Source organism: Alnus glutinosa, chromosome 12 (genome assembly GCF_958979055.1).
Source record: "Alnus glutinosa chromosome 12, dhAlnGlut1.1, whole genome shotgun sequence".
NCBI classification, from domain to species: Eukaryota; Viridiplantae; Streptophyta; class Magnoliopsida; order Fagales; family Betulaceae; genus Alnus; species Alnus glutinosa.
In genome coordinates, this window is record NC_084897.1 from 26,355,090 (window position 1) to 26,381,294 (window position 26,205).

General features: G+C 35.2%; 4 protein-coding genes across 4 annotated transcripts; 3 read left to right on the forward strand and 1 right to left on the reverse strand.

The window, feature by feature from the left end:
* Nucleotides 1-1,296: 1,296 nt before the first annotated feature.
* Nucleotides 1,297-4,858, forward strand: LOC133851940 (serine/arginine-rich splicing factor SR45a). The gene is made up of 8 exons (XM_062288571.1): nucleotides 1,297-1,429; nucleotides 1,519-1,538; nucleotides 2,672-2,830; nucleotides 2,970-2,993; nucleotides 3,171-3,270; nucleotides 3,464-3,613; nucleotides 4,174-4,243; nucleotides 4,369-4,858. The coding sequence occupies exons 1-8, from the start codon at nucleotides 1,427-1,429 to the stop codon at nucleotides 4,596-4,598; spliced, it is 756 nt and encodes a 251-aa protein (XP_062144555.1). The 5' UTR covers nucleotides 1,297-1,426; the 3' UTR covers nucleotides 4,599-4,858.
* A 1,961-nt stretch (nucleotides 4,859-6,819) lies between these two features.
* Nucleotides 6,820-10,523, forward strand: LOC133852403 (ankyrin repeat domain-containing protein, chloroplastic). Its single transcript, XM_062289154.1, has 7 exons — nucleotides 6,820-7,647; nucleotides 8,057-8,133; nucleotides 8,392-8,490; nucleotides 8,597-8,695; nucleotides 9,344-9,442; nucleotides 9,558-9,656; nucleotides 10,068-10,523. Exons 1-7 carry the CDS (start codon nucleotides 6,933-6,935, stop codon nucleotides 10,164-10,166), a joined length of 1,287 nt encoding a protein of 428 aa, XP_062145138.1. The 5' UTR covers nucleotides 6,820-6,932; the 3' UTR covers nucleotides 10,167-10,523.
* A 2,145-nt stretch (nucleotides 10,524-12,668) lies between these two features.
* On the forward strand, nucleotides 12,669-16,031 carry LOC133851609 (bifunctional nuclease 2). Its single transcript, XM_062288101.1, has 9 exons — nucleotides 12,669-13,053; nucleotides 13,752-13,967; nucleotides 14,077-14,129; nucleotides 14,213-14,269; nucleotides 14,552-14,617; nucleotides 14,724-14,795; nucleotides 15,052-15,161; nucleotides 15,244-15,335; nucleotides 15,478-16,031. Exons 1-9 carry the CDS (start codon nucleotides 12,798-12,800, stop codon nucleotides 15,522-15,524), a joined length of 969 nt encoding a protein of 322 aa, XP_062144085.1. The 5' UTR covers nucleotides 12,669-12,797; the 3' UTR covers nucleotides 15,525-16,031.
* A 647-nt stretch (nucleotides 16,032-16,678) lies between these two features.
* On the reverse strand, nucleotides 16,679-18,671 carry LOC133852425 (ammonium transporter 2 member 3-like). Its single transcript, XM_062289184.1, has 3 exons — nucleotides 18,066-18,671; nucleotides 17,413-17,698; nucleotides 16,679-17,275 (listed from the first exon to the last, which is right to left on the reverse strand). Exons 1-3 carry the CDS (start codon nucleotides 18,663-18,665, stop codon nucleotides 16,746-16,748), a joined length of 1,416 nt encoding a protein of 471 aa, XP_062145168.1. The 5' UTR covers nucleotides 18,666-18,671; the 3' UTR covers nucleotides 16,679-16,745.
* Nucleotides 18,672-26,205: the final 7,534 nt, after the last annotated feature.

Consider the following 26,205-nt stretch of genomic DNA (forward strand, 5'->3'; position numbering starts at 1 on the left):
TTAAATTATAAAACAATGTCAATGTGTCCCATAATAACAAAAATACCCTTAATAAAATTATAAAAATTCTTAAAAAAAAACAAATATATATATATATAAAGGGAAAAATTATTTTTTAGATGTTGCTTTATATAATTTCAGGTTGGGCAACCCCTTGAATTTTCATTTTTTTTAGTTTTTTTTTTTCAGTCTTTCAAATTTTTTTTTTTAATTAATTAATTAATTTTTTTTTTTTTTCGAATTTATAAGGATATATTTGTCTTATTGATACTTTTTATGGTTATTTTTGTCTTTTTGTTGGCTTTAGGGGAGGACATTGACATTTTTTTGTAGTTTAGGGAGGAAACATTGACACAATTGGTAGTTTGCGGGCACATTGACAATAAAATAGTAATTTGAGGGTAATATGCGTACTTTTTCCATTAAAATATTAGAGCTACTTTGCCAAAAAGGTAGGGTAAACGTAATTTTTCTTAAGATGTGCTTGCAAACATGTCTTATTTTACAGAGCCATTTGAATTTTTATTACTTACCTTGGGTAGCAGTCAAAATTCAAAGATAAGCCACCCAAAGAGTTCACAATGCTGCAAAGTGGGTTGTAGCTCACAGTTCTTTTGGTTATTATCCGTGTGGGTCTTCTTGTCTTGTATCGCTCAGGGGGGTGAAAAAAATTATTACTTCCAAAAAAAAAAAAAAAAAAAGTTATGTTCTGTGAACGGATGAGATTCATTCTCTAAAATGAAGTTTTTTCTTGAGAGAAATGAGAACAAAACCTATAGCAATTATTTTTGCAATTTCACTTACAGTTGAATTTGAGATATAGATTTTATTTTTTTATAAAGAAAAAAAAAAAAGGATACTAGAGAAAAAAGTCGTATCAATAAAAGCTTTGTAATTAGATATTGGAAGGCGATTCCTTGATCGCGGTGAATGCTATAAAAAGATCCGGATTTAATTGAAGTTTTTATGGGAATCTGATCATCGAAATTCAGGGTCCCGGTCTTCTTCAGGATTTTTAAAAATCAACAGTGAGCTATACTTTCACCTATAGCAAATTATGCAGCACATTTTTTTTTTGGCAAAAAAAGGAGTTAACCAGACTAATGATTACATATGGATGGGGTGTATACAAAGAGTGTATTAGATTTAATGTTTTATCATAGTCTTTTGATTGTTTGGAGTTCTTTGAATGAAATGAGTATTATTTCTAAAAAAATAAAATAAAATAACTTACTTCTGCTTCCACTAGAATCAACCGTATCGTATCCGTCCTCCAATATATATATATTTTCGTTTCTTACCAAGTCCAAAAGAAACAAAGCAGACCGCGACTTTTGCGACTCGCGTGAAAGCTGTCTCTCCTAAAAGGGCCAAAACCCTATATCTCCGATCTTCTTCTCTCTAGGGTTCGTCTATCTTGGCGAAAATGGCAAGCTCCTCTCTCTCTGTGTTCTATTTCATTGTTATTTGATTGACAACCATTTGTGATATCATATGCGGTTTTGATTGTTGTTACAGGCCGATTCTCCTCGCAAAAGGTAAACCCTAAAATCTTACCCGATTTTGCGTTATCATAAACGGTACACTAGGGATTTTCGGATTCGTCATATTGGGTTTTCTTGTTCCTTGTTATGAATTTAAGAACTTGAATTACTCACGGGGAAACCCTAGATACATGTGTGTCTAGTCTCATAGGGATTAGCTTATGGGAGATTTTGGGAACACTTATGCTGTGTTTGGAATTTCGGAGCTCTGATAAACTGTTGCTCGGTTAACTTGCATTAAATCCAAACCTTTATGCCATTTTTCTGAAAATAGTCCTAGATGCTTAGCAAGGAAACAATCCAATTGTGAAATTTTAGTTTTGTACACAGGGTTGCTAGTTCCGCACCACCATCCAAGTTTTGGTGGTTTAGTTTTCAGGAATGGAAAATGTTTGTGGTCATGGTGTACTGGCAACGTAATCTGGTTTTGTGTGCATATGACATATAATATCTATCGGCATTTAAGAGATGTAACTCTAATAACAAAGATATGTTGTGCCGGACCACCAATTAGTTGAGAAATGATTCGTGGAGCCATCCCCTATGACTTGGGAATTAGGGTTTAGTTGATTTGAGTTGAGTATATAAGTTTGCACTACTTTGCGACCTGTGGAAGGAACCGTCTAGTAATCTTGAGCTTTATGACACAGATGTTTTGAAATTTTCAATGAACTCTCTAATATTTGCACTTCTAAGTTGTATTTTCAATCTTTCATTTCTTAGTGTAATTTTTAAATGTAGATTTGATGTTGGAAGGTGATATAATTCAGAGACCACTTATAATATTTAGTCTTTTATTACTCTTTTCTACAAGCTTGGGTAAAAGATATGGGAAAATGCACAATGTGGAGTTGAAGCGTTATGATATGGAGGAGGCTTTGTCCAAGCTTTTTGGAAATTAAACATGGGAATAACTAAATATAGATAACACGAGAGGTTTGTAGGGCATATAGGATGCATGATCTTATGAAGATTGGCATCATGGATATAAGTACATCTCTCTTTTCCAACTAGCTTATTTTTTCCTTTCAAAAAAAAAAAACAAGCTTATCTTTTTTAACTTCAAATGCATTATTAAGTTATAAATTATTTTCATGATTTTGATTTTATATGGACTAATACACCAGGTATTCACGGTCCCCTTCCCCTATTAGAGCTCAGTCCAGGTCCCGATCTAGATCTAGACCTAGATCCAGATCCAGGTCTTGGTCTAGACCTAGGTCTAGGTCCAGATCTAGATCCTGGTCCAGGCCAAGGCCCAGATCCCAGTCCAGAGGTCGTGGCAGGTTTGTTTTCACTCCAGCTATGCTCTCATTATTATGTCGGGCTTGTAAAAATAACATTTTTATGTAGCCTCTCTCATGTCTGACTTTGATACTTGTGTCTGTGTCCGTTGTTCATGGTTGGCTGGTGTTTCTGGTTTAGGTCAAGATCCAGAAGTCATGGCAGGTAGGTTCTAATATTTGTTTATATATTTTATTTTTTATTTTATTAGTATTTCTGGTCTAATATGACTCTTATTTTGAGTCTTTCTTCCATGTCAAATCCTGATACTTATGCTTGCTTTCTTTATATGGAATGCTAATGTTTTTAAGATGCTGGTCTAATCTTTTGAAAACGTGGCAGGTCTGAGGTTGTAAACCCTGGGGATACCCTTTATGTAACTGGTCTCTCCCAAAGGGTCACAGAGAGGGACCTTGAAGAGCACTTCTCTAAGGAGGGAAAGGTTGGTTTCTTATTTGTAGTCAAAAGTTGATGGCAGTTACCCCTTAATTTTTATCTTCTACTGTAAATATTCCTGGTTAATTGATGGAAGTTCTCTAATTCTATTTTCTGCATCTGCTTGTTATAGTACAAAACTTGAACATAATGTAATTTTTCATCTAGTCTATGCTTACTTTTTCCTCCCCAACTTTCAGGTAGCTTCCTGTTTCCTTGTGGTGGAGCCTCGTACGCGTATCTCACGTGGTTTTGCTTTTGTTACGATGGAAAATTCTGAGGATGCCAACCGTTGTGTTAAATATCTCAACCAATCAGTTCTCGAAGGTCGTTATATAACTGTAGAAAAGGTAATGTGATTGTTCCTTAAGTGGTAAAAAAACTGGCAAATTTGATTAGTTTTCTTTCTTCTTGACTTGGAGGTTTTCTGGTTATATTCAGAACACCTTGCGTCAGCTATGTTGGCAGCAATCAATCATTCAAAGATGATGAGTTCATCCATATCAACTTTAGTGAAACAGCTTATCAAATGCGTCTGATCAACTTAACATAGCTACTATATTGTCCAACAACTATACAACCTCAGCATTCACTTTCAACTCTCAACTAATCAACGGACATTATCAACCACTTTCTAATCAGGCTTTTATGGTATCTCATACCTGACATTCATTTCATGGAGACTAGTGATGTATACCTGGATGTCCTGTGCTTTCTTTGGTAGCCAGTTCTCTGAATGAAGGTTTTTATTTTTAAAATGAAAAAAGAAACTATTTTTAAAGGCTACAATATGTAAAAATGATGTCTCATGGTTTTAAGTCCTATTTTATGTGATGCGTGATTTGTTGAAGTTTAATTTGTTTTGCATCATGGAACTTCAAAGAATTGAGGTGATCTATTTATCTTTCAGTCACGGAGGAAACGAGCGAGAACTCCTACACCAGGGCACTATCTTGGGCTGAAAAATACCAGAGACTATGGTAAGTTTAATAAGTATCTATTGTAAACATGGATTTATTCTCATAAAGCTGAATGTACTTATTTAGTGGTTTTAGAGGCATCTTAACAAATATTCACTACAATTTGATTGTTGCATTGGTGAAAGGCCCTCGTGGCGGTGACCGTGGCGGTGACCGTGGTGGTGACCGTGGTAGGTATCGTGGACGTGAGGACTATGGGTATCGTAGATCTCCTAGGCGCTCACCATATCGAGGGGGTCGTGATTATTCTCCCAGACACTCACCACCCCATGGTGGAAGAACAAGAAGGGACAGGTCCAGGTCGGTTCCTTATTCTCCTAGCCCGGAAAGGAAATATGCTCGTGGTTCTAGGTGATGCTTTTAGGTTTTGGCATCCTCTGTGGAGGGGAGACTTTGAATTTTGTGAAACAGTTATGGTATTGTAATGATCTTTGGTTTGCACTGAACGTAGGCAGATGCTCATGTTTGGTTGGAAGGCAATGTGGTGTTTTCCTTGTTTTGTAGTCACTGCCTCTCAAATGGTAGGTTTGTTGTTTTTGATTGATGACTTGGTATGTATTAACCTAAACCTTTTTGGGTATTAAGATCAATGGACTTTTTTGGGTGTTAACAGTAGATTCAGCCTCAAGTGTCCTTTTAGCTTGTGTTCCCAAATTGTAGGCAAAGCATGTCTCACCTCACCACACTTCATTTCATTTTTACTCTTCCAATTATGTCGTCATTGCAGCAGCATGTGATGTGGGGATAAAGATTTTTGGCAATTTTTTTTTATTTTTTATTTGTATGAATATTCCCAGCAATTTTGTTGCCCAAATAATTGCTTGTGATTTGGGCAGTAAATGTATGAGAGAGAGAGTTAATATATGGATTACTTGCCCACCCAAATTTTGGGTTGTTCACCTGCTTGTTTGGGCCGGTGGGCAATCCGGGCAGCAAACAACAATCCGGATCCGTTCTGTGGACCATGTATACTCGTTTCAAGAAGGGATGGAAATGGTGGGGAAGTGTGCAAAACATGTTTAGTGACTACTGACTGCCTTAAGAACAATCCACAAGTTTATGAAGAACCTAACTGGGGGAGAGATTGGTAAAAGTTACTTGGCCGCAAGATAGAGATTGCTTATATTTATATTGCTGCATGAGAAATGCTAGATTTACAAACACTTGGACAAACGTAAGTGTACAAGCTGATATGGAGAGGCAATATTTTCAAAAGAAAGGCGTTCATTTCACAAGGAGAAATGATTTTTCTTGTATTCTCATATTCTTGTGAAATGATTTTTCTTGTATTCTCATATTCTCCCATTTTGAAAATTAATTATTGAACGAGGATGACTCATATATGGGTTTGTGTATGTCCTATAGATTCAATAGTTAATTTTCAAAATGTGTCCTACAGATTCAATGGTTGTTATCAGGGCATTGCAGCTTTTATTATAGTTTCTTATAACTTGATGTGACAGTTTATATGGTACTTATCATGTCAACCATTAAAATATGGGATGTCATGTGGTAGTTCACATGATAATTATCATGTTTGCAAATTGATATGACATTTTATGTGGCACTCACAAGATCAACCACTCAAACGTAGACCGTCATGTGACAATTGTTTTTATAAAATGTAGATTGTCATGTGAGTTTTTAAGAGGATCGTAATAAAATTCGTAGTACCTTAAGCATTTTTCTTAAAATAATTTTGGATCATGTAAGAGTGCAGTGTTGCTTAGACCTCGGCCTCCATATACTAAAGATACCTAAAACCAACTCATGGGGCAAGTTTGGTGCACAAGATGATGATTATTTAGGAATAGGAATACACATTATCATGAATACAAGAAGCTGGAATGGGATGACCAATTCTATTAATTCGTTTGGTGACAACATAAGAATAACTAAATTTCAACTAAATTTTTTAAAATACCATTGCTTATATATATTATATATATATATATATATAAAATAACACAATAATAGTACTTCTCTCCTCCTGATTGGCATCACTCCCCCCCCCCCCCCCCTTCCAACCATCCAGCAGGGGTACTACCAAATCTTAGGCGACACATGGGGTGGTTGCAACTGCCCCAAACCTAAAGTTGTCCACTCAGGCGAGTTAGACAAACTCTTATATTCACTGCTTTTAGTATTCTTTGCAAAATTCTTCACAATCGGCCCAAATCGTTGATGGGCCTAGTTTTTGAAGGCAGACTCGTAAGAGTATTAGAAGCAGTTTCTCTAAATTTATTATCTTCCCTATATGTAGGGAAAAATTCTGAAAAATTATTTGAATCAAATTTTCTTATTCCTTAAACTAAGAAAATAAGAAGGGAATTAAAAGTTGTACCATAGGGAAGTAAAAGTGGTTTCTTTAATATTGTTTTAATATAAAAAGAAATTTATTTCCTGTCTTATTTTTCTAGTATTTATTTGAAATAATATTTAAATAATTTTTTCCTTAATATTTAATTTAAAAAAATATTTAAATGATATAAAGAAATGATAATAAATACTATTGTAGAGTTTATTTATACAGTAAAAAAGAAAAAGTTTAATATCTTAAATTTAGGAAAAGTCTACAAGAGTCCAAGCGAGAGCACTCACCGGGCCTTAATCTCTGCGCTACAACGATAACCGAACAAAATCCAGAAAACAATCAAGTTTGGTCGATTCCTCTCCATTCCCACGCACCATGTCACCCTCCTTGTCTCTTCTACTAAATCCCCCAACCCCTCCCAAACTCTTCCCTCTCTTCCCCACGAACCTACGACCTTGCCTTTCCTTCGCATCCCCCAAATCCACGATAAAGTTCCGTACTAAACTCCACTACCATTCACTCTCTCTTCCCTCCCTCCAAAACGACGACGTCGAGGACATCGTCATCGGCGACTGCATCGTCTTCGAAGAAGGCGCATTCGAGGACCCCTACCTCCAACAAGACGTCGTTTTCGAGAGCCCCACTCCCGCTCCCAACCCAAAGGCAAACAAACACAAGCACAAGAAACCCATCACGGAAATCGAGCCCGAGAACTTAATCCCGGACCAGTGGCACCAAATCCAGGCGGAGATCAACATCACCAAGAAAGAGCGGCGCAAGATTGCTCAGCAATTGGAGTTCGGCAGCAAAGTGGAGAAGAAGAAGAAGGGGTACGAGCCCATTAGGAACGTGAACTTGAAGGAGTATTTGGAGTTAAAACAGGCCAAGTTGGCACAGGTGAAGCCGCTCGTGCTCGATAACCCGTCGCGGTTTCCGGTGAAGGAGGAGAAAGGAGGTGAAGTGAACGCGTCGAGTGAGCGAGTGGCGCCCAAGAACCCCAGGTGGGCGGTGTACGGTAGGGGCTTGGAGGACGTGACGGAGTTCTTCAATAGTGGGAATTACGAGCCTGGTGAAAATAAAGCCTCTGAAGGTACTAACTTTTCTTATGCTTTTTGTGAAAATAAAGCCTCTAAAAAAAAAAAGAGCCTCTGGAGGTAGATTTGCAAAACTAGTAGAATAAGATATGGAGATTACTGCAGGAGTAGCTAATTTTATTGGGTTTTGAACTTAAGGCACCGTTTGGTATCAGATTGAAGTTAATAGTACCTTGTTGCCTGCTATTTGTGCAAATTAATTTGTCTTTCAATTTCTTAGTTCATTGGTATGTAATTTCTTTTTCGGTGCACAACTTTCTTTTCATCTGGTTCTGTGGAAGAATTTCACATGCACTGCTCTGTTGAGATTTTGACAGAGATAATTCTTTTTTTGATAAGTACACAGAGATAATTCTGATAGTCATTGTTCCCATCCATACTTATCTTTTACGCTTGAATGAATAGGCCGTCGTAAGTTGTTTACTAAGGAGGAAAAGCTTCTGCTGAATAGGAAGAAACCTGATGTGGCAGCTGCTACCTCTGTAAGTTTCACGTGGACCATGACCATTGGATTGTAATTGTGTTTCTTTTGATTTTCTTTTAACTTTCCTGGCGTTCTTGAATGGTTTTTGGTTTAAGAAACTAGTTTCTGATACTCACAGCCTTCCTGGATTTTGGGGTCCAAATGAATAGTTATCTCGGTTACAAAATTTCAAAAATTTGACGCCTGGAATGGCTTTCTCCACACACTTCTCTAATTCCCTGATTAGTGACTCAATATTTGGTTCAATCCTTCTCAGGAAAAGTGGTTACCTTTGCATACTCTTGCTGCATCAGGAGAGTTCTACCTCGTGGATGCTTTATTGAAGCATAATGTTGATATCAATGCTTCGGATACGGTATACAAAACAATCACTTGTGATATGGGGCAGAAAAGTGCTTGGAAGTTCTAATTGTTGCTTTTCTGCTCTTAATCTGGGCCTTGGAATTTTATTTCCTTTCCAGGATGGTTGGACTGCTCTTCACAAAGCAATAATTGGAAAAAAGCAGGCCATTACAAACTATCTTTTGAGAGAGTCAGCTAATCCATTTGTGCTCGAGAAAGTGAGTAGAAATTCATCTAGTAGTTCTTCTTTTTAGCTACATTTGTTAACAATTATATAATGATGCCAGTCCCAAATTCCTAGCAATGTCACATATTCAGTACTTAGATAATGTTATCTAAACATGTGAACAGGTGCCATCTTAAATTCGGTGAAGCATATTTGTGCATACTGGTTCTGGAAAAATATTTGAATCATTTTTTTTATAAATAATAAACCAATCTCATTAAAAGCGTAAGGCGCCCCTAACTACTTTACTAAAAAGAGCAAAACGAAAAAATAAAATAAAATTGAATCATTGATAGATTTATTTGCCTATAAGGCACTTTATTTGTTTAACTATTCAATTATATTTTTAATTATTAGCCTTTTGTCAACACATAAAGGAATCCCTGCTGTTATCATTGTTATCATTAGTGTTGACTTATCTCTATTTGAAAATTCTAGATGGTTTTGGTACTTTCTTGTGTCAGTACACATTGCTCTTACAGAACATAGAGCATTTGAATTTCCCCAAGGAGATCTTGGTCTCTGGTGATGTGGTCATGTTTCTTCCAATAATATGCATGCCTATATACAATCAACATATTTTATGTTGAATTGACATGATCTTCTTCTTCTTCTTCTTCTTGATGTTTGGTAAAAACAGGATGGGGCCACTTTGATGCACTATGCGGTCCGAACAGCTTCCAGTCAAGCAATTAAAATTCTTCTACTGTATAATGTTGATATAAATCATCAGGACAATGTATGTTTAACAATTCCTCCTTGTTGCTTATGTGCATTTTCTCAATGTGTTCCGATCCTATTGTTGAGTTTGTTTGTTTGTTTGTTTGTTTGTTTTTTTTTTTTGTCTAATTCAGGATGGGTGGACACCATTACATCTTGCTGTTCAAGCCCGGAGAACAGATCTAGTGAGGCTTTTATTGATTAAAGGAGCTGACAAGACATTGAAAAACAAGGTAAAGGGCATAAACCTCTGAATTCTGGTTCTGTTCGTAATTGCACTCATTCTCTTAAATCATGAAATAATTTCTAAATGTGAATGTTCATTTCTTGGAATAATTCTTGGTTGACAATACTTGAACGCGATGCACTTCATGAGCTAAAACCATCTAACAGGCTTTCAAAATACGTGCCATTGAGTTGGGCAGAGTATCCTATGTGCTTTTCATACTATATATCATAAGCATCACTTTTTGCTGTAATGAGTATCTCATTCGAATGTCGCTTAAAATTTTTCCTTCTGTTTTCCATCATGGTTGATCTGAAATTAGTGTTTGAAAGTTACAATTTGTGCTTATGTACGTGCCAAGAGTTCCCTACTTCCCTTCATGTTTTTTGATCAATTGCACCACTCATCTTTGTCTCAGGATGGTTTAACCCCACTTGACGTGTGCCTTTATTTGGGTCAAGACACAAAGACTTATGAGCTAATTAAGCTGTTGAAGCAGCTTCCTAAGCTAGGGTGACTGCTCCAACAACCAACACAACCATCAATGATACAACTTCTCGAGATGGCTAGCGTTCCCAACGTCAGCTTTTTGGTTTCCTCATAAGCTACATGATCCTATAAAGAATTGGATTCTCATACTTCTTTTTGGGTCCGGACGGCGAAGGGCGGCACCAGCAAAAATGCAAATGAAAGGAGTGAGTTTGACACCCTGAACCTTGCAAAATTGGGACAAGGATCCTCTCCATTTCACTTGAAAGGTAGATGAGCCATTTCATCGTCAAGATTGAATGTTGTATTTAATTGTGTAAACGATGTTACATCATTTAAATTTTTCGAATGATGTTTCAACGTATTTATCACGTGTCATCATCTACACCGTTAGATGTAACAACATTAAATCCTAACCATGAATGATTCATCTCCATTTCAAGTCTTATTCCGCAAAACTGGTAAGCTGGTCAAATGTGATATTTTGTAATTATTAAACAAGCCGATGGTATATAATGTAATGATTATCTCTTTTTTTAGATGTTTCTTATGTGTACACTTGGGTGCGCTTTTTGGTTTTTCATGAACTTCATTTATATATATATATATATATATATATATAATTTAATGACAAGTTATGTGTTGAATTAAAAAAAAGGGGGGGGGGGGGGGGGGTGTTGAAAAATCTGTTCATACCCTACTTCTATTGTTATTGGGCGATTTAAATTTGTTTATCAATGTATTAACATCCTTGAATTTTTTGATAGGAATGAATGATGAGTGAAAGTGGGATTATTTTTCTTTTTTGTAATTGTTTTATCAGCTGATTGGTTTATTGTAGAAAGCCCGTTCGATTGTTCCCCTAAAGATTTCAGTGCTGCACGTGGGTCACATACTGGACTGGGAGTTCAAATTTCTCATTTGAATTCCATAAAAACCAGATTGGGCTCAAAATAATTGCAGGCTTCTGAAGTAGTCAAAGAAAGAACAATGTGTACTCGGTCCACTCCAACCAATGGAAAATAAAATAAATAGAAATGTCCTGTTATTAGGTTGCCTGAACCTGTTAGATGAGATTTGTTTTTTTATTATTAGGCTACCCGAATTTCTTCCTCATTTAGAATCATTTTTAAAGTTGTTTAAACTAAATTATTTTCAAGTAGCATATTACTTCCTGACTTTAGAATAATTTTTTATTTTTTAAAGGATAAGATCGTGATTTTCAATAAATAATTAAATTCAACGCTTATTTAATTAAAAATGGTAGTGAGACAGTCTGTCTAAATAAAAATAATTCTTTTTAAAAAAAAATATTATATTCAAAGAGGGGGCATCGTATTATTCTTATAATCCTTGTAAATTAATGACTGCAAGCAAGTAGTAGCTGTTGAGTTTACATCAGTAATAACTTTAAGCTTAAGCTTAAGATAAGATAAGATAAAAAAAAAAAAAAAAAAAAAAAAAAAAAAAAAAAAAGGGTCAAGCATTTCCATCAAATTATTTATTTTAAAAAATAAATAAATAAAATTCCATCGAGTTGAGTATAATTGTTCGTGTGATAGCATTTATTATATAAAGAATATTAGTTAACCTGATTATTGAACTTTTTTAGCTGTTAAAATCTATTTCTTACATCAAGATCTCTCTTAGCCAGTTGGAATCAAATAATTAGTAGATCTGTTATGGAAAAAATTGGAAAATCATCAGAATAATTTCAATAAATGATATTATAGACACTTTTCCTCTAAATTGAATTTTAAGAAGAAAAATGATAGATGTACAACGCATGTACAACAACTTCACAACATCCCTTCACATGGAGGTGAGCTCATACACTGGAGCCCACCCATGTAAGGGGGTGTTGTGAAGTTATTGTACCTGTGTAGTATAGGAATCAATTCTCTTTTAAGAATATTATGCACACACTTTATTAACAATGACTCTTAATTTTGTTGGGTTGTAGGTTGGCAAGCCCACGTGACCCATTTATCAACCTCAATATAGGGAATCAATTCTCAAACCACAATCGTGCTACGCGATCACTTGTCACCTGGGTCACTATTTACGATTTAATCGAGCGTCCTTAACTTTAAGGTAAACTATGTCTCAATCAAGGTAAACGTAGGACAAATCACACATGAAAGATGAATCGTGGTCTAAAAATAAACAGAAAAAACAAATGTAAATAAGCTACTATAGAAATTAAAAGGTAACTCACACCCAAGTAAAAAAGTATTTTAGCCCTACTTCTAAAATCAATTTATTACTTCCATTCTGTAAATATTTTTTTTGATTTTAAGCATCGTTTGAGTTATTTCTCATCAGTATGCTTCGACGGTCCATATTCTTTTTCTTTTTTATACATACAAATGGACAGTGTTACACGTGAGAAAAACTGTTGTAATACATTTTAAACGCATATATCTTAACATAAAAACTTTGTCCATAAATTAATATTATCTACTGAAAATTTTATCCTAATATTATTATATCTAACTATCTAAGGACATTTTATTATTCCGATCATCCTTGTAAATTAAGAAAAGCTATAGAATAAATCCGTCTCCTTATTCAACGATCTCTCCGCTTCTGTTTCCCCATTGGTGCTTTTCAGATTCAGCTTAGCGCAGCCAGCCCTCTCGCTTCCGTAATATTAACGATGCTCGGAGCGCGACTTTGCGTCCGTACAGTGTCGGGGTTCGGGACCTTGAGCGATCGAACAAATGCGAGCCCTTCGAGCTCGAACCCTGGCTCGATTCGGTTTGGTTTCGGGGCCAAACGGTGTCGTAAGCCCCACCCCATACTCGTCGTTTCTTGCAAGTCTTCCCGCGGAACCGCAGGCTTCGGCCGCGGATCCGGCAATGCCGACGATGATAGCGCCCACGAGTTTCTCGAAGCTTCTCTCCTTCTCTCAGGTCCTTAATCTCTCATATTTTTCCTCAAATTTTGGTGGTTTTTTTAGAATTTTTTGCTAGTTTAATTTCAATGTTGAAGATGTTTTTGGTACTTTTTTACTATCGGAAACCTTCGTGGAAGTTTAGTCAATATTGCATTCTATGGCGGATTTCGTATTAAACTTTGTTTGAATTTTGATGATGTTTAGGAATGTGTTGCTTTACTTATTATGATGAGCTTATTTTGGCTGCGTATTTTAACGGCCAAATTTGGTTTGCTAATTATAGGTGTATATATATTATGTTTAGTATTTTGAAATCAGTTGTGTTGTGCTTTTTTGGCTGCACATGGTAGAGGGATCCTCTAGATTTTCTAGATTTAACTCCATGGTTGAATTCTTATAATTTTAACAAATATTTTGAATCAAATGATTTAGATTTTGTTTAGTCAGTATACAATTTAGTGACATGAAATGAATTAAAGAAAAACTAGAGTTGCTTCTTTGTCAGTGATAAATGTTGAGATGGCAAAATCTGAACTATTTAATTAAAGATAATGGTTAGGATTTTAAGAACTCCACCTTAGAATTACCCTAGAAAATCTAGAAGATGCTAATCTTATAACTTGAGCGACTCAAAGTTTTCCATTGAGGATGCTAATGGTCCATCCATGTCTTTGCATCTCTGAGCTTTTTCCTCATTAAGTCAACTTAGTGCAGAAACATTCTTGCATTATCGTATGTGGAGGCAAGGATTTCTAAAAGAGAGGAAATGGCAGTCCTGGCCTGGTCAATTGACTCCGTTTTCAGTCCAAGGGCAAAAACCCCGAGTTGGCGTCGATTTAATTGGAGAGGATCTTTTTCACAACTTTCAGAGTCCTACGATCTTTCTCAAGATTTCTTGTGATGGAGATTTTTTGCTACCGATTATTGTAGGTATACGGATGAACTTCAAACATAATCAGCATGGTGTTTTCTTCTGTCATTGTGATCATCATTTCTGAACATATCTGAATAGATAAACCTTAAATGTCTGCTACTGCAGGGGACTATGCTATTCAAAAACTTATAGAGCCACAATTGGAAGATAAGAATGGGGTAATTTCTCGATCTTTTTCTTCATATTTGTTATTTCTTTATATAATACCAACATTCAACCCTCGGATTTATACTTGCTGCAGGATTCCCCAGATCAATTCCAGTTTGTCATAAATCTCGTGGAAAAACTAGACTATGAAGTATGAAGCTATTTCTTACGTGTTAATACAGTCTGAAGGCTTGTATTATTTGTTCACTTTCCTGCTTTAGTTGTTATTTTTCATTGTGTGTCAAAGAAAAATGCTAACAACTACTTTTAGCATAAGTTGGTAAAGATAGAGGACTCAAACTGTCTCTCAATTTCTGGCTTGATAGCACTGCTATTCTGTTTTATTAAGTTCTTTTCTTCTACATGGAAACTGTTATATAAAGCTATTGAGTTGTTCTAAGTTTTTCTTGTTCTTCCCCCCCTTTGGTTTCAGGTCAATATGGTGAGAATTACAGAAAGAGTGATTAACACTTACTTTGCCAGACTATATTTTAGCAAGGTGGTTACAAAGTTATAAATTTTATGATTTTGATTATCTTCAATACATAAGAGTATATTTATGGAATTTAAGTTTTATGTTACATTAAGGCTTTTATTATTTGCAGCCAGGGAAAAATGACATTCTAAGTGTGGATGCACGTCCCTCAGATGCCATAAATGTGGCAAATAGATGCAAGGTACATATTTTCCACACCTTGGCAGGGTAAATGCAGCAAGAAGTTTTGCAAAATAATGAAACCCAGGCTTTGCAGTTCAAGACTGTTGAAGTTTCCTTGATCTCAATGGCGTATTTTAGTATATGGTTGGTTGAGCAAGTACACATGCATCTGTACACTAATTGCCACTGGATTCAGATAGAGATGCCCTGCTTTGCTTTGCATGGATGTTTCTTTAAAGCAATTGTTAATCGTGCTTGGAATTTGCTCTCTGCAGGCACCTATATATGTAAGTAGACAAATTGTCTTGACAGATGCTATTAGAATTGGTTATGGAAGGGGCGTAATGCGTAATACTAAGTCTACGTATGATGTCTCCCTTGACAGGTATTGAGTGCATATTTTGGGTCTCATTTTCACTATCATCTGTTAAAGTTGTATCTCTAAGGGTGAGTTTTATCTTGTCCAGTGCTGCAGATGGTCCAAATACACTATCTGAGGAACTTGATTTGGTGAAGAATATGAATTTGGCTGTCAAAGAAGAGAGGTACAAAGATGCAGGTATATTAGAACAGAGCCCGCCTATTTCTCTGATTACATTTTTAGTTTGTAAGTGCTCAGCTACAATGTTCAATGTACTTTTGATAAAAGAATTCATGCGCCTAATTTTGAGAATCGTTTGTCTGATGACTGGTTCCTGCAGCCATGTGGCGAGACAAACTAGTGAAGCTTCGCGAGTCAATACATTAACATTAACCAGTTACAAAGTACATCGTCGTTTATGTTTGTTTATCAAACATTGGAATGGAACGTGTTCATGAAGCTTTCAATTGTGCTAGTGGCTGGTCCTTTTGTTGTTAGAGAAAAATGGTTCCAAGTATATCGTCTCATGGGTGGCAGGATAACTTATTCTTGGAGAAAAAAATGCTTTGTTAGCCTTTTGGCACATCTTTTCAGTAGGAATACTAGAAGTGTCACGAATGCCTTGAGGAATTAGTTGATGTATTAAGAAACTTCAAAATTACAGTTTGTACAGCTTCAACGTTGGAAATATTGTTCTTTGTAGGTAGATGTAAAATCATGTATTTAATTAAATGTTCCAACCATGTAGATTATCAAAACACTCTTACCTGGAGATTTAATTGCCAAAGCCAACTACAGATTGGTTTGTATGTAATTCTTCACAAATGATGTATGACAAGACACTCCATTAATTTAATGTACATACTCTCTTTGCATCAACAGTACTTCTATGAATAGGTATTCTTGTGTGCGAGTGATTTTTAAATTTTGGAGAAAATTATTTTTGAGAAAAGGGAAGCCAAAAAAAGCCTGTCACGATGGGCTCACCAAGCTTAAAATCCAATTAAAGCCCTTTCAAATGTATTATACAGATTTCATCTATTTGAAAGAGAAATTTTCTAATTCTTCTTGAAGCTTGGAAGATAATAAGACAATGTATAACTTTGTGATGGTACCATTGTTTGTATGCTTCCTGAAGTTTCATTTAAGTGAGATTCTCTCTCTCTAAAAGGACAGGATTGGAATCCCTTGAAAATAGGCTGTCAGTAAAATTCTGGCAGTCTAAAAGAGGGGGATGACGGGGGCAAAGACGGCAGTTTTTGCCTGAATTTTACTGAAATTCAGGCAGCCTAATTTTAGGAGATCCTCATACAAGAGAACCATATCCCCAAGAAAGATAAGCTGAAATCTGAAAGATGGCAGTCTTTCTTCAATTTGAACTTTCCTAGTTGGATCATTTAGAGTTAGTAAAATTATTGAACTCTTTCTGATCACTAGCACGGCTTAATTAACGAACTTTTATGAATTGACATACTGATGCACAATGTGCACATCTACTCTATTCTCTGCCAAACCTTACCGTTTATTGATACAACAAGCAATAGATACAAGCTAGTCGCGCGAAGTAACGACTGTTACCGCATTCCTTATTGGAGTTCTGGTGCAAAGCTAGACTTTCTGGCCACAGATGGAAGGTATTCTTGGAGATATGTGCCAACGACGAGAGGTTGGCAAGCTGTCCCCATCTCCCCAAAGTGCATATGCCTCCTCTCCATGCGCAGCATCGTCGCCACTCTCAAGGTCATCTTCATTCATCCTAAGCCCAACAATGCGGCTTATCAGAATACAAATCAAGCTCGTCACGACGGCGTTCCATGCAGTGATAAAAGCAGCTCCAGCAAGCTGGTAGCCTATTTGCCTGAGGCCATTTCTGAATTCCCCATCGGAAAAGCTGTATAGTAAGCCTGGACCGTATCTGGTGTTTGGTCCGTACATCAATGTCAAAAGGTGGGGTTTGGCAAAGAGGCCGGAGAGGAGGCCCCCCAAGGTGCCAGCCACGGCGTGTGTGTGGAAGACTCCCAATGTGTCGTCCACGCTTTGGAAGAACGCTGATTTCCTGTGCAAGACCATCATGGTGTACCATGGTATGGAACCAGACAGTATTCCCATAAGTAGCGCTGCCCATGGAAACACAATTCCTATGCATGCATGATAGGCTCATTCTCAGAAAATTAAACGATATCTAGGTACGTAATCATAGAGTCCATTTGGCTCTACGATTTTGCAGGTTAAAAGTGCAATTTTAAACAAAATTGAAAAAAGTTTAAGAGCTAACCTGCTCCCGGTGTGATGCAAACGAGGCCAGTGATCATTCCCTGGACTGCACCAATTACAGAGCTTTTCTTGTACACGATCATGTCCATGGAAACCCACACCAAGAGGCTGGTGGCAGTGCAGAGATGGGTGTTGAGAATGGCCAGAGATGCAATCCCATTCACTGAAAATGGAGATCCACCGTTGAAACCGGTCCATCCCAACCACAGAAACCCTGCACCTCCCAACATGTGAATTATGTTGTTTGGTGGAAAATGTTGTCTGTCGTGCGAGTGTCTGGGCCCAACCTGTAATCATCATAACAATCATGAAATCGAAATATCAGTAAGGCGATAGAACAAGCACCCATAAACTATGCGTCTATGCCCTACGGTGCGATTGTGAATATTGGTGTGGGTATTAATTCCACTGTCAGATAATAATCACAAAAATATATATTTAAATGAAATAATGATAACAGATATCTTAAATAGAAAGCTAAGAATACATTCCAGATGCTCAATTACAAAGGCTAGTTCAGTGTGGTGTTTTTTCCAATTACTTTGTGAGAGTAAGGACGAACGTGATGACGCCAAAATGATCAGTGTGGCGGTTTAAGACTTTCTACAAAATGATCAGTAATTCAGTATGCATGCATGCATGCATGCCAATTACCCAGTAAGCAGCTGTGAAACCAGCAACCCCGGAAGAAAGATGAATAACAAAACCACCCGCATAATCGATTATGTAGGGCTCAAGAAACCCATTGCCCCATATAGTGAATGCCCCAATTGTGTAACACAGAGTGAGCCACAGTGGGACGAACAACATCCAGGCGTAGAAGTTCATCCTCCCCAGCAGAGACCCAGCAAGCAGTACGACAGTAATGGCAGCGAAACCAAACTGATAATACACGTAGTCAGCCATCGGCACGTACCCAAGTGTGGATTGGGCTGTGAGAAACTTTTGGGTCAGCGCCACATTGGGCATGCCCACTATTGAAATCAGCTTGGTTCCGAACGACATGTGATGGGCCCAAAGGACCCAGCAGATGAGGACTGCAGCGAACGCATAAAGTGCCATGAATGCCGAGTTCACGGCCCATTTCTTCTTCACCATGCCCCCGTAAAGGATAACGAGGCCAGGAACGCTTTGTAGGCACACCAATGTTGTTGCTGTGAGTTGCCATGCATTGTCTCCTTTGTTGTTCCATTCGGGAGATCCTTCGTCAGGGGATAGTGCCTGGGGGAGACCCTGAAAAGTGCTATAATTCATTGAGAGAAGGAGATAGAAAGAATATAAAGAGGGGATTACAATATAAAGAGTGACAGGTTTTGGAGCTTTGTTGTTTGCTTTAAACGATCCGCCCAATTTGTTTGCATAACCGATGAGATACTCAACACTATTTGCTGTCCCCTATTGGCTGGATCTATAGCTCCCTCTGAGACTTTTGCAAGGGAATCAAATTTCTACTCGATGGAAGTGCGGGTGGAACTTACGCGCTTGAAACTAACCAAGTTTTTTTTTTTTTTTTTTTTTTAAATTAATTAATGCAAACCTAATTCAATTAAGAACTTAAAGAACACAATAATACAAAACACGAAATAAGATTCTCTCGATTTCATGTGAAATGGAGATAAATCATTTTATCGTTCAGATTAGATTTTACAGCATTTAATAATATACATGGTGTCATATCATTTAAAAATTTTAAATGACATGAGTCACATGACAACTTAGGCAACATATACACAGATATTGTGAAATTTGATATAAACCATAAAATAATTTTTCTCAATTTCACATATTTCACAATACACAAGCTGTCAATCAGCCTTGAGTGCATCTCCAATAGAATAGGCATATGGCTCATAACAGTCAAATTTAACTATTATGAGCAATTTCTCGTCCCTAACAAAATAGGCAAAATAAATTTTTTTATTTTAGTGTGAATAGTAAATAAGCTCTTCTGCATATTCACTATTTACACTACAAAGTTTTATTATTATTATTTTCTCTCTCCCCCTTTCCTTCTTTCACTATCTCTCTCTTTCTTTCACACTTTTTTCATGTAGAATAATATTTAAAGAAAATAGAAAGTAAAATAGAGAATTTGCTAAAGTGTGTATAGAAAAATGAGTAATTAATATAAAAATTTGTACTTTTTCGGTAGTTACTTTAGTTATTCCAACTAAAAATGCTCTTAAATTAGCCCTGGTTTTAAAAAAAAAAAAAAAAAAAAAAAAAAAAAAAAAAAAAAAAAAAAAAAAAAATCAATTTCTAATTAACAATGTCATAGCAATAAAATAACATAAAAATGTAATGCATAACGTTAATCTTTGCATATTTATAACCTTTGCCATTCATGTTAGATTCTTAAGCGTGCGAGGCATGTGTAAATGAGTAGCATTGGGTGGGAGTACGGTTGTGTTTTAGTATAAATTGATTGGTGCAAGTGGGCAACAAGCATTCTGAAAGCGACTTCTTTGGTAATGTATATTCAAAACCGGACAGATTTCCCCTCACGAATCATTCTTTCGAAAGCCCTACAAGGAGTTCATTACATTATATACCCTTGTTTTAGGCTTTTAGCCTACGAAAGTGACTTCAAATTTTGTCACTAGCTTCTATCACCATAATCTTTCTTCTTTATGCCTAATTGGTGCTCCTATTTGGGTAACTAAATGGCTTTAGGGAAAAAAAAATTTAAAATTAGTCTTCCTAATTAAAGGTCGTTACAAATAACTCTATATATTTCAAAAGTGATAAATAAAAAACTACACGCAATACGTCTATCTGTCTAACAATTAGTTTTATTTGCTCAAATTTCATACAGATTCATCATAAGCTATGAGAATGGTCGGCCACTGAATGCGGACCCAACTTGAAATATTAGAAAAACACTAAAAAATCGTCTAATAGATTGAGAGAGATAAATGTAGTTAATCATCCAAAAAATAAAAATGACAAAAGAAAAAAACAACGTGAAACCATTAATGTGGTTAAACTAATTTGCAATAAGCTTATTGTGGTATAAAAATGCTATGCTATGAAAACTTCACGTGGTATGCAAAAATAACAAATAAGTTCCTACACTTAATTTTCGTCTAATTTTTTTACCGTCAAATGTCATGTCAATACCAATAAAATAACGACACATATTACATATAATAAAAATTTATAAACTATAAGTATATAAATATAAAAAACTATACATTTAATTTTTATTTTATTTTTTTTTAAAAAAATCCCTTTTATGCGAGCAAATCCTATATATTGTGTGCATTAATCAAAAGTAATAGTCCTCCGACACACCCATACATGCGGCAATTCGTTAGAGTGAAGTTGTTCCAGAGCCTCTAATCAACGAAGGCTGCCCCTCATAATTCTTTTGGTTATCTTCCTTGTAATTCTCCTTTGTTTTCTGGTTTAAGCTCCTTTTTGTAGCCCTTTTTCCTGTTCCTGTATTGCGTAGAAAAATAAAAATTTGAAGAATAAATTTCCGACAGCCTTACTGGTAGACGTTTTTTTATATATAAAAATATTAATTAAATAATTAACTTTATTACTTATTATTCATTTAAATTTTTAAAATAATACAATTTAACGTAATATCAAAATAGAGATGCTACATATTTCACATGTACGTTGGAGGGTGATTTACCACTATTTTGGATTGTGGGGGAGTGGCCGGGGTGGGGATAAATTTTTCTATAGGGGGAGGAAAATCAATTTTATTATTATGTTGATAGTAAAAACAATCATGTTGTTAAGGAACAATAGTAAATATCGTCACTGAAACAATATCTATTTAAAAAAGAGGGAAAAATGAGAATAAAATGTTGAATGAGGGGGGGTAAAGTATTTTGTGAGGGATAAAAATCCTCAACAATTTTATATACTTCTAAATCATTCCTCCATTTGGAAAATAAATATTTTAAGAGAACAATATTAAGTTAGATATGTAATAATGTATTAGCAACATACGATTAATTCAAACTCCATCTTTTCATTTTTGCTTAATTAGCAAGATCCCAAGCAGATCTCATGCAATAAGGAATACTAGCACATTCCGAGCAAGTGGGGACTAAATAGCCGGTCGCATATGATAATTTTATTAAAATGCAATAGAACAAACTTATTGCACTCTCAAAATTCTACCTACATCACATAAAAGTAACCATCATGCTAAATTTTACAGGAAAACTCGATCGATTTTGCTCGGTAACCAGAAATAGGGATGGAAAGAAATATGTGAAGAATAATTAAAAAGAAATAATAAAAATTTCTCATAAATTAATTTGAATGTCTTCCCAGACAAGTCGCGTGGCATATTTAGTGCATGATCCAAAAACAACATACATGGAAAAACATATATAATGAAGACCGATGAAAAGAAATTAATACTTGCCGTATTTGTGCCAACAAACAAGCATCACCACACATTTCCTAGCAATGTAAAGCCTGGATCTCCTCTCTTTTACCACGGCCAGACATCCATGCCTCTCTGAACACGCTCCAGGCCCTTCACGCCCTTCTCTTTCCCTCTCTTCCCCAGATATGCATTGACCCATTTACATCTGAAAATTCATCGTTTGGTTATATTAATTTCAGAAGAATTTTCAGCGCTCGAAAAATTAAAAAAACATAAATAAATAAATAAAAAGATTTCAAAAATCTTTGGATTCTCCCTCAAAAAAAAAAAAAATCTTTGGATTCAGACCCAAACACCTCTTTAAATTTGGCTTAAACAACAACCCAGAAATGATTCCCTGATAATGTTCACGTCAAGTCGTCAACCACCTCTCTCTCTCTCTCTCTCTCTCTCTCTCTAGGTATTGGTTTCATTGGATGACAAAGTAAGACTTTATCGTGCGATTCCTTGTCGTTTGTCTTGATATGCTATTCTCTTCGTCACCAAGGGTTGGTCCACCCTCGTACGGTTCTGATTTGATCGTGACCATTCATTGTGTTGACGCAGTCCACGTTTCTGTGAACTCATTTGTTCATTCGTACTCGACCGTTACATTTTATTAAGAATATTGGTTTTATTGGGGTTCTGTACGTAGCCGTGTAGGCCTTTCGAAACTGAATGTTTTCTAAAAATACAATGAAAAGTGAAAACCTCCTCCTAAATATATATAGCTGGAAGAATATATACCAAAAAGCTACTACAATTTTTATTGTAGCGGTCGCCCAACATTTATTATTTTAATCACTAAATAATTAAATTTGATTATGGCTGACGTGTTAGCCATACAGATGCTAACAGAGAAGAAAACATAAAGATGCTATTGTGATTTTGAGTTGTGTACAGTACCTTTTTATCCTAGCACATAAGATTGACAGGGTAATATAATGGACAAAGTTTTCTTTCCAATTAGATTGAAAAAATTTTCTTTAATTTAATCTATCAAATTGATGTGTTTAAAATACAAATAATTTTTACATGCGATTTTAATTTTATATGTATTTTGAACACATCAGTTTAATAAATTGGATTATAAAAAAAATTTCCCCAACCTTTAAAAAAAAAAAAAAAAAAAAAACTTTGTCGTAATATATTTTTTTGCCTACAAGGGTAAAAAGGCAACAATAATTAGAGTATATCAATCATAGATTAGCAACAGCAGAAATATTAGAGAAAAGCAACAGACAATAGTGGGGTGCATGGCCCCAGCTTAATTAGGCGGTACGGTGGTGCATCATAGCTTGTATCCTTTCAATTTGGTAGTTCAGAGAATCAGAATTAATAGGAAGGAGACGTCTTTTCTAATCAACATAATTGAGATTTGAGATTCAGCCAAATACTTGTTAGTGGAATCCCAATCGGTTTAGGGTGCGTTTGGGATTGCGATTTCATAGACAATAGTGTGATTTTAAACCAAATCGCATAACATAAATCGTTTGGGAACTGCGTTTTTAAAAATTGCGATTTGAAAACGCAGAAAATCTACTTTTTCAAATCGCAGATAAGATTGTGTTTTTTTTAAAACGCAGAATTTTAAAGGTTAATTTGCGATTTTAAATACTAAACTAGGATTTTGCCAAACGCTTAGCTGCGTTTTTAAAAATCACTTTTTTCAGATCATACATTTTAAAATCGTGATTTTAAATCGCACTTTTTAAAATCGCAAACCCAAACGGACCCTTAATTGGGCCACTTTTCTTAAAATTTTAAAATGAGAAAGGTGTTATGAATGCATTTATGCATTTAGTGGACGACCATTTAGTTTCATCTATTGGAATTCTATACATTCATGTCATCTTTTAAAGTTCCATAACATTCATGTAATACATTGATGTAGCCTTTTAATTCATGTCCTATCATTTCCTATTCCTTAACCTCCAACTATGATTCTATGTCTATAAAAGGGAGTATTGGATACTTTGTGAAACACACAATTATAGAGAAGAATCATACATAGTTCCTGAAGAACTAGTTTCATATTTACAATCTCTTTATCTTGTCTTGTTATTTTCATTAATTTTACAACACGTTATCAGCACGAAGCTCTAGCCAGTTGTTGTGTTCTTTTGATCTTTAACATCAAAAGCTATCTGTGGGATATTCTTCGATCATTGTAAGTCTCTTTAAGATTTAGTAATCTTATTATCTATTTTGTTAATTAACATTCTAACATATGCTTATAAATTTTTATTATTTTAAGAATCATATTAAAACATATGAATCTTATGATCCATGTGTGATTAATATGAACTAAAATGTTATCATTTTATAATGCTATGAATATTGATGTTATGAATCTTGGAAATACTATTAAGAATGAAAATCAAGTATCCCAGCAGGATCGTGATAAAGCAATGAATGAAAATCAAGCATCCTAACAAGATCGCGCTAAAGTAATAATTTTTTTTCGTCATCATCTACATGAATTAAATAAAAATGAGTACCTTATAGTAAAAGATCCATTGACCTTGTGGAATAATTTGAGGGAGAGATACAAGTACCAGAAGACAGTTATCCTCCCAAAAAGCTCATTATTGTTGGATGCACTTGAAGTTACACTCTTTAAAATCAGCTCACAGTTAAAACTGTGCACTTATGATGATATATACCATATTTCATGCCTCAAATGTGCTCCTGCAGCAGCAATATCGAAAGCGTAATTTTACAAGATATTCTGAACTAATATCTTGTCTTCTAGTGGCTGAGCAAAACAACGAGCTATTAATGAAAAATCACAAATCTCGTCCAACGAGTTCTACACCATTTCCTTAAGCAAATGAAACCTCATTTTGTGGTAATAAAGGAAACCATTATCGTGGACGTGGACGTGGTAGAAAATATATATATATATATATATATATATATATATATATATATATATATATATATATATATATATATATATATATATTATAGAGGTCAATGGAAACATACTCATAATTCTTACAAAAGAAATGTTCATTTCCACTAGAAGTGAAACCACATTGAGGCGAAAGAATATAAAAACAAAGGTTTACAGAATAAACCTACAAAGAACTATGAAGATCGATAAATGTTACAGGTGTAATATGAAAAGACATTTGTCACATACCTGCCATACGCCTAAACATCTGATCGACTTATATCAAGCATCCATAAAAGAGAAAGAAAAGTGGATTAAAATGAATTTTGTTAATCACAGTAATCCTGTAGTTATATATATATATATATATATATATATATATATATATATATATATATATATATATATATATATGTTTTCATTATGTTGTCAATTTTAATTTTATTTTGATTAATGAAATTTAATATTTACTTTATTATGTATGGAGGTATGAGTCATACTGATGGAATGATTAATTCCAAAATGATTGGTGAAGATTTGTGTCTAGCAGACAGTTATACAACGCACACAATTCTTAGAAATAAGAAATATTTTCAATACTTAATATTAAACAAAGCTAGTGTCAATACAATATCAGGTTTATCAAACCTAATTGAAGGCTCTGGAAGAGCAAATATTATATTGCCAAAATGAACAAAATTTTGTATTGATGATGCTTGTATTCTTTTAAATCTAGAAGAAATTTAATCAGTTTTAAAGATACTCGTCTAAATGATTATCATGTTGAAACCACTAATTAAGGCAGTGGCGAATATCTTTATATTACTTCAATAATTTCGGGCCAGAAGCTCATATTGGAAAAACTGCCTACTTTCTCTTCCGGGTTGTATTATACAACAATAAAAACAATTGAATCACATGTTGTGATGCACCAGAAGTGCTCTAATCCAAAAATGCCAATCGTCTTGGACATTCGGGAACAATTATGATGCGTCGAATAATTGAGAACTCTCATGGGCATCCCTTAAAGAACTAGAAGATTCTTTTACAAAGTGATTATCCTTGTGCTGCATGTTCTCAATGTAAACTTGAATCTCCATCATTTTTACAAATAATTCAAGGGGATATATGTGGGTCAATTCACCCTCCATGTGGGTCATTTAGATATTTTATGGTTTTAATAGATGCATCAACTAAATGGTCACATGTTTGCCTACTTTCTACTCGTAATGTTGCATTTGCTATACTTTTTGTCCAAATAATTAGATTACGAGCACAATTCCCTGATTATCCAATTCAATCTATTCGGATGGATAATGCGGGTGAATTTACATCTCAAGCATTTTATGATCATTGCATGTCAATCGGTATTAATGTTGAGCATCCTGTTGCTCATACACATACTCAAAATGGTTTAGCTGAATCGTTTATTAAACGACTTCAATTAATTGCTCGACATTTGCTTATGAAATCAAAACTGCTTGTTTCTGCTTGGGGACATG

Coding starts and splice junctions, on each gene's coding strand:
- LOC133851609 (XM_062288101.1), top strand. CDS start 12,798: ATGCTCGGAGCGCGACTTTGCGTCCGTACAGTGTCGGGGTTCGGGACC. Junction 14,270..14,551: donor TGGAAAAACTAGACTATGAA/GTATGAAGCTAT, acceptor CTTTGGTTTCAG/GTCAATATGGTGAGAATTAC. Junction 14,618..14,723: donor CCAGACTATATTTTAGCAAG/GTGGTTACAAAG, acceptor TATTATTTGCAG/CCAGGGAAAAATGACATTCT.
- LOC133851940 (XM_062288571.1), top strand. Junction 1,539..2,671: donor GCCGATTCTCCTCGCAAAAG/GTAAACCCTAAA, acceptor CTAATACACCAG/GTATTCACGGTCCCCTTCCC. Junction 2,831..2,969: donor CAGTCCAGAGGTCGTGGCAG/GTTTGTTTTCAC, acceptor TTTCTGGTTTAG/GTCAAGATCCAGAAGTCATG.
- LOC133852403 (XM_062289154.1), top strand. CDS start 6,933: ATGTCACCCTCCTTGTCTCTTCTACTAAATCCCCCAACCCCTCCCAAA. Junction 7,648..8,056: donor TGAAAATAAAGCCTCTGAAG/GTACTAACTTTT, acceptor TTGAATGAATAG/GCCGTCGTAAGTTGTTTACT. Junction 8,696..9,343: donor ATCCATTTGTGCTCGAGAAA/GTGAGTAGAAAT, acceptor TGGTAAAAACAG/GATGGGGCCACTTTGATGCA.
- LOC133852425 (XM_062289184.1), bottom strand. CDS start 18,665: ATGAATTATAGCACTTTTCAGGGTCTCCCCCAGGCACTATCCCCTGAC. Junction 17,699..18,065: donor GTTTCACAGCTGCTTACTGG/GTAATTGGCATG, acceptor TGATGATTACAG/GTTGGGCCCAGACACTCGCA. Junction 17,276..17,412: donor TTGCATCACACCGGGAGCAG/GTTAGCTCTTAA, acceptor ATGCATGCATAG/GAATTGTGTTTCCATGGGCA.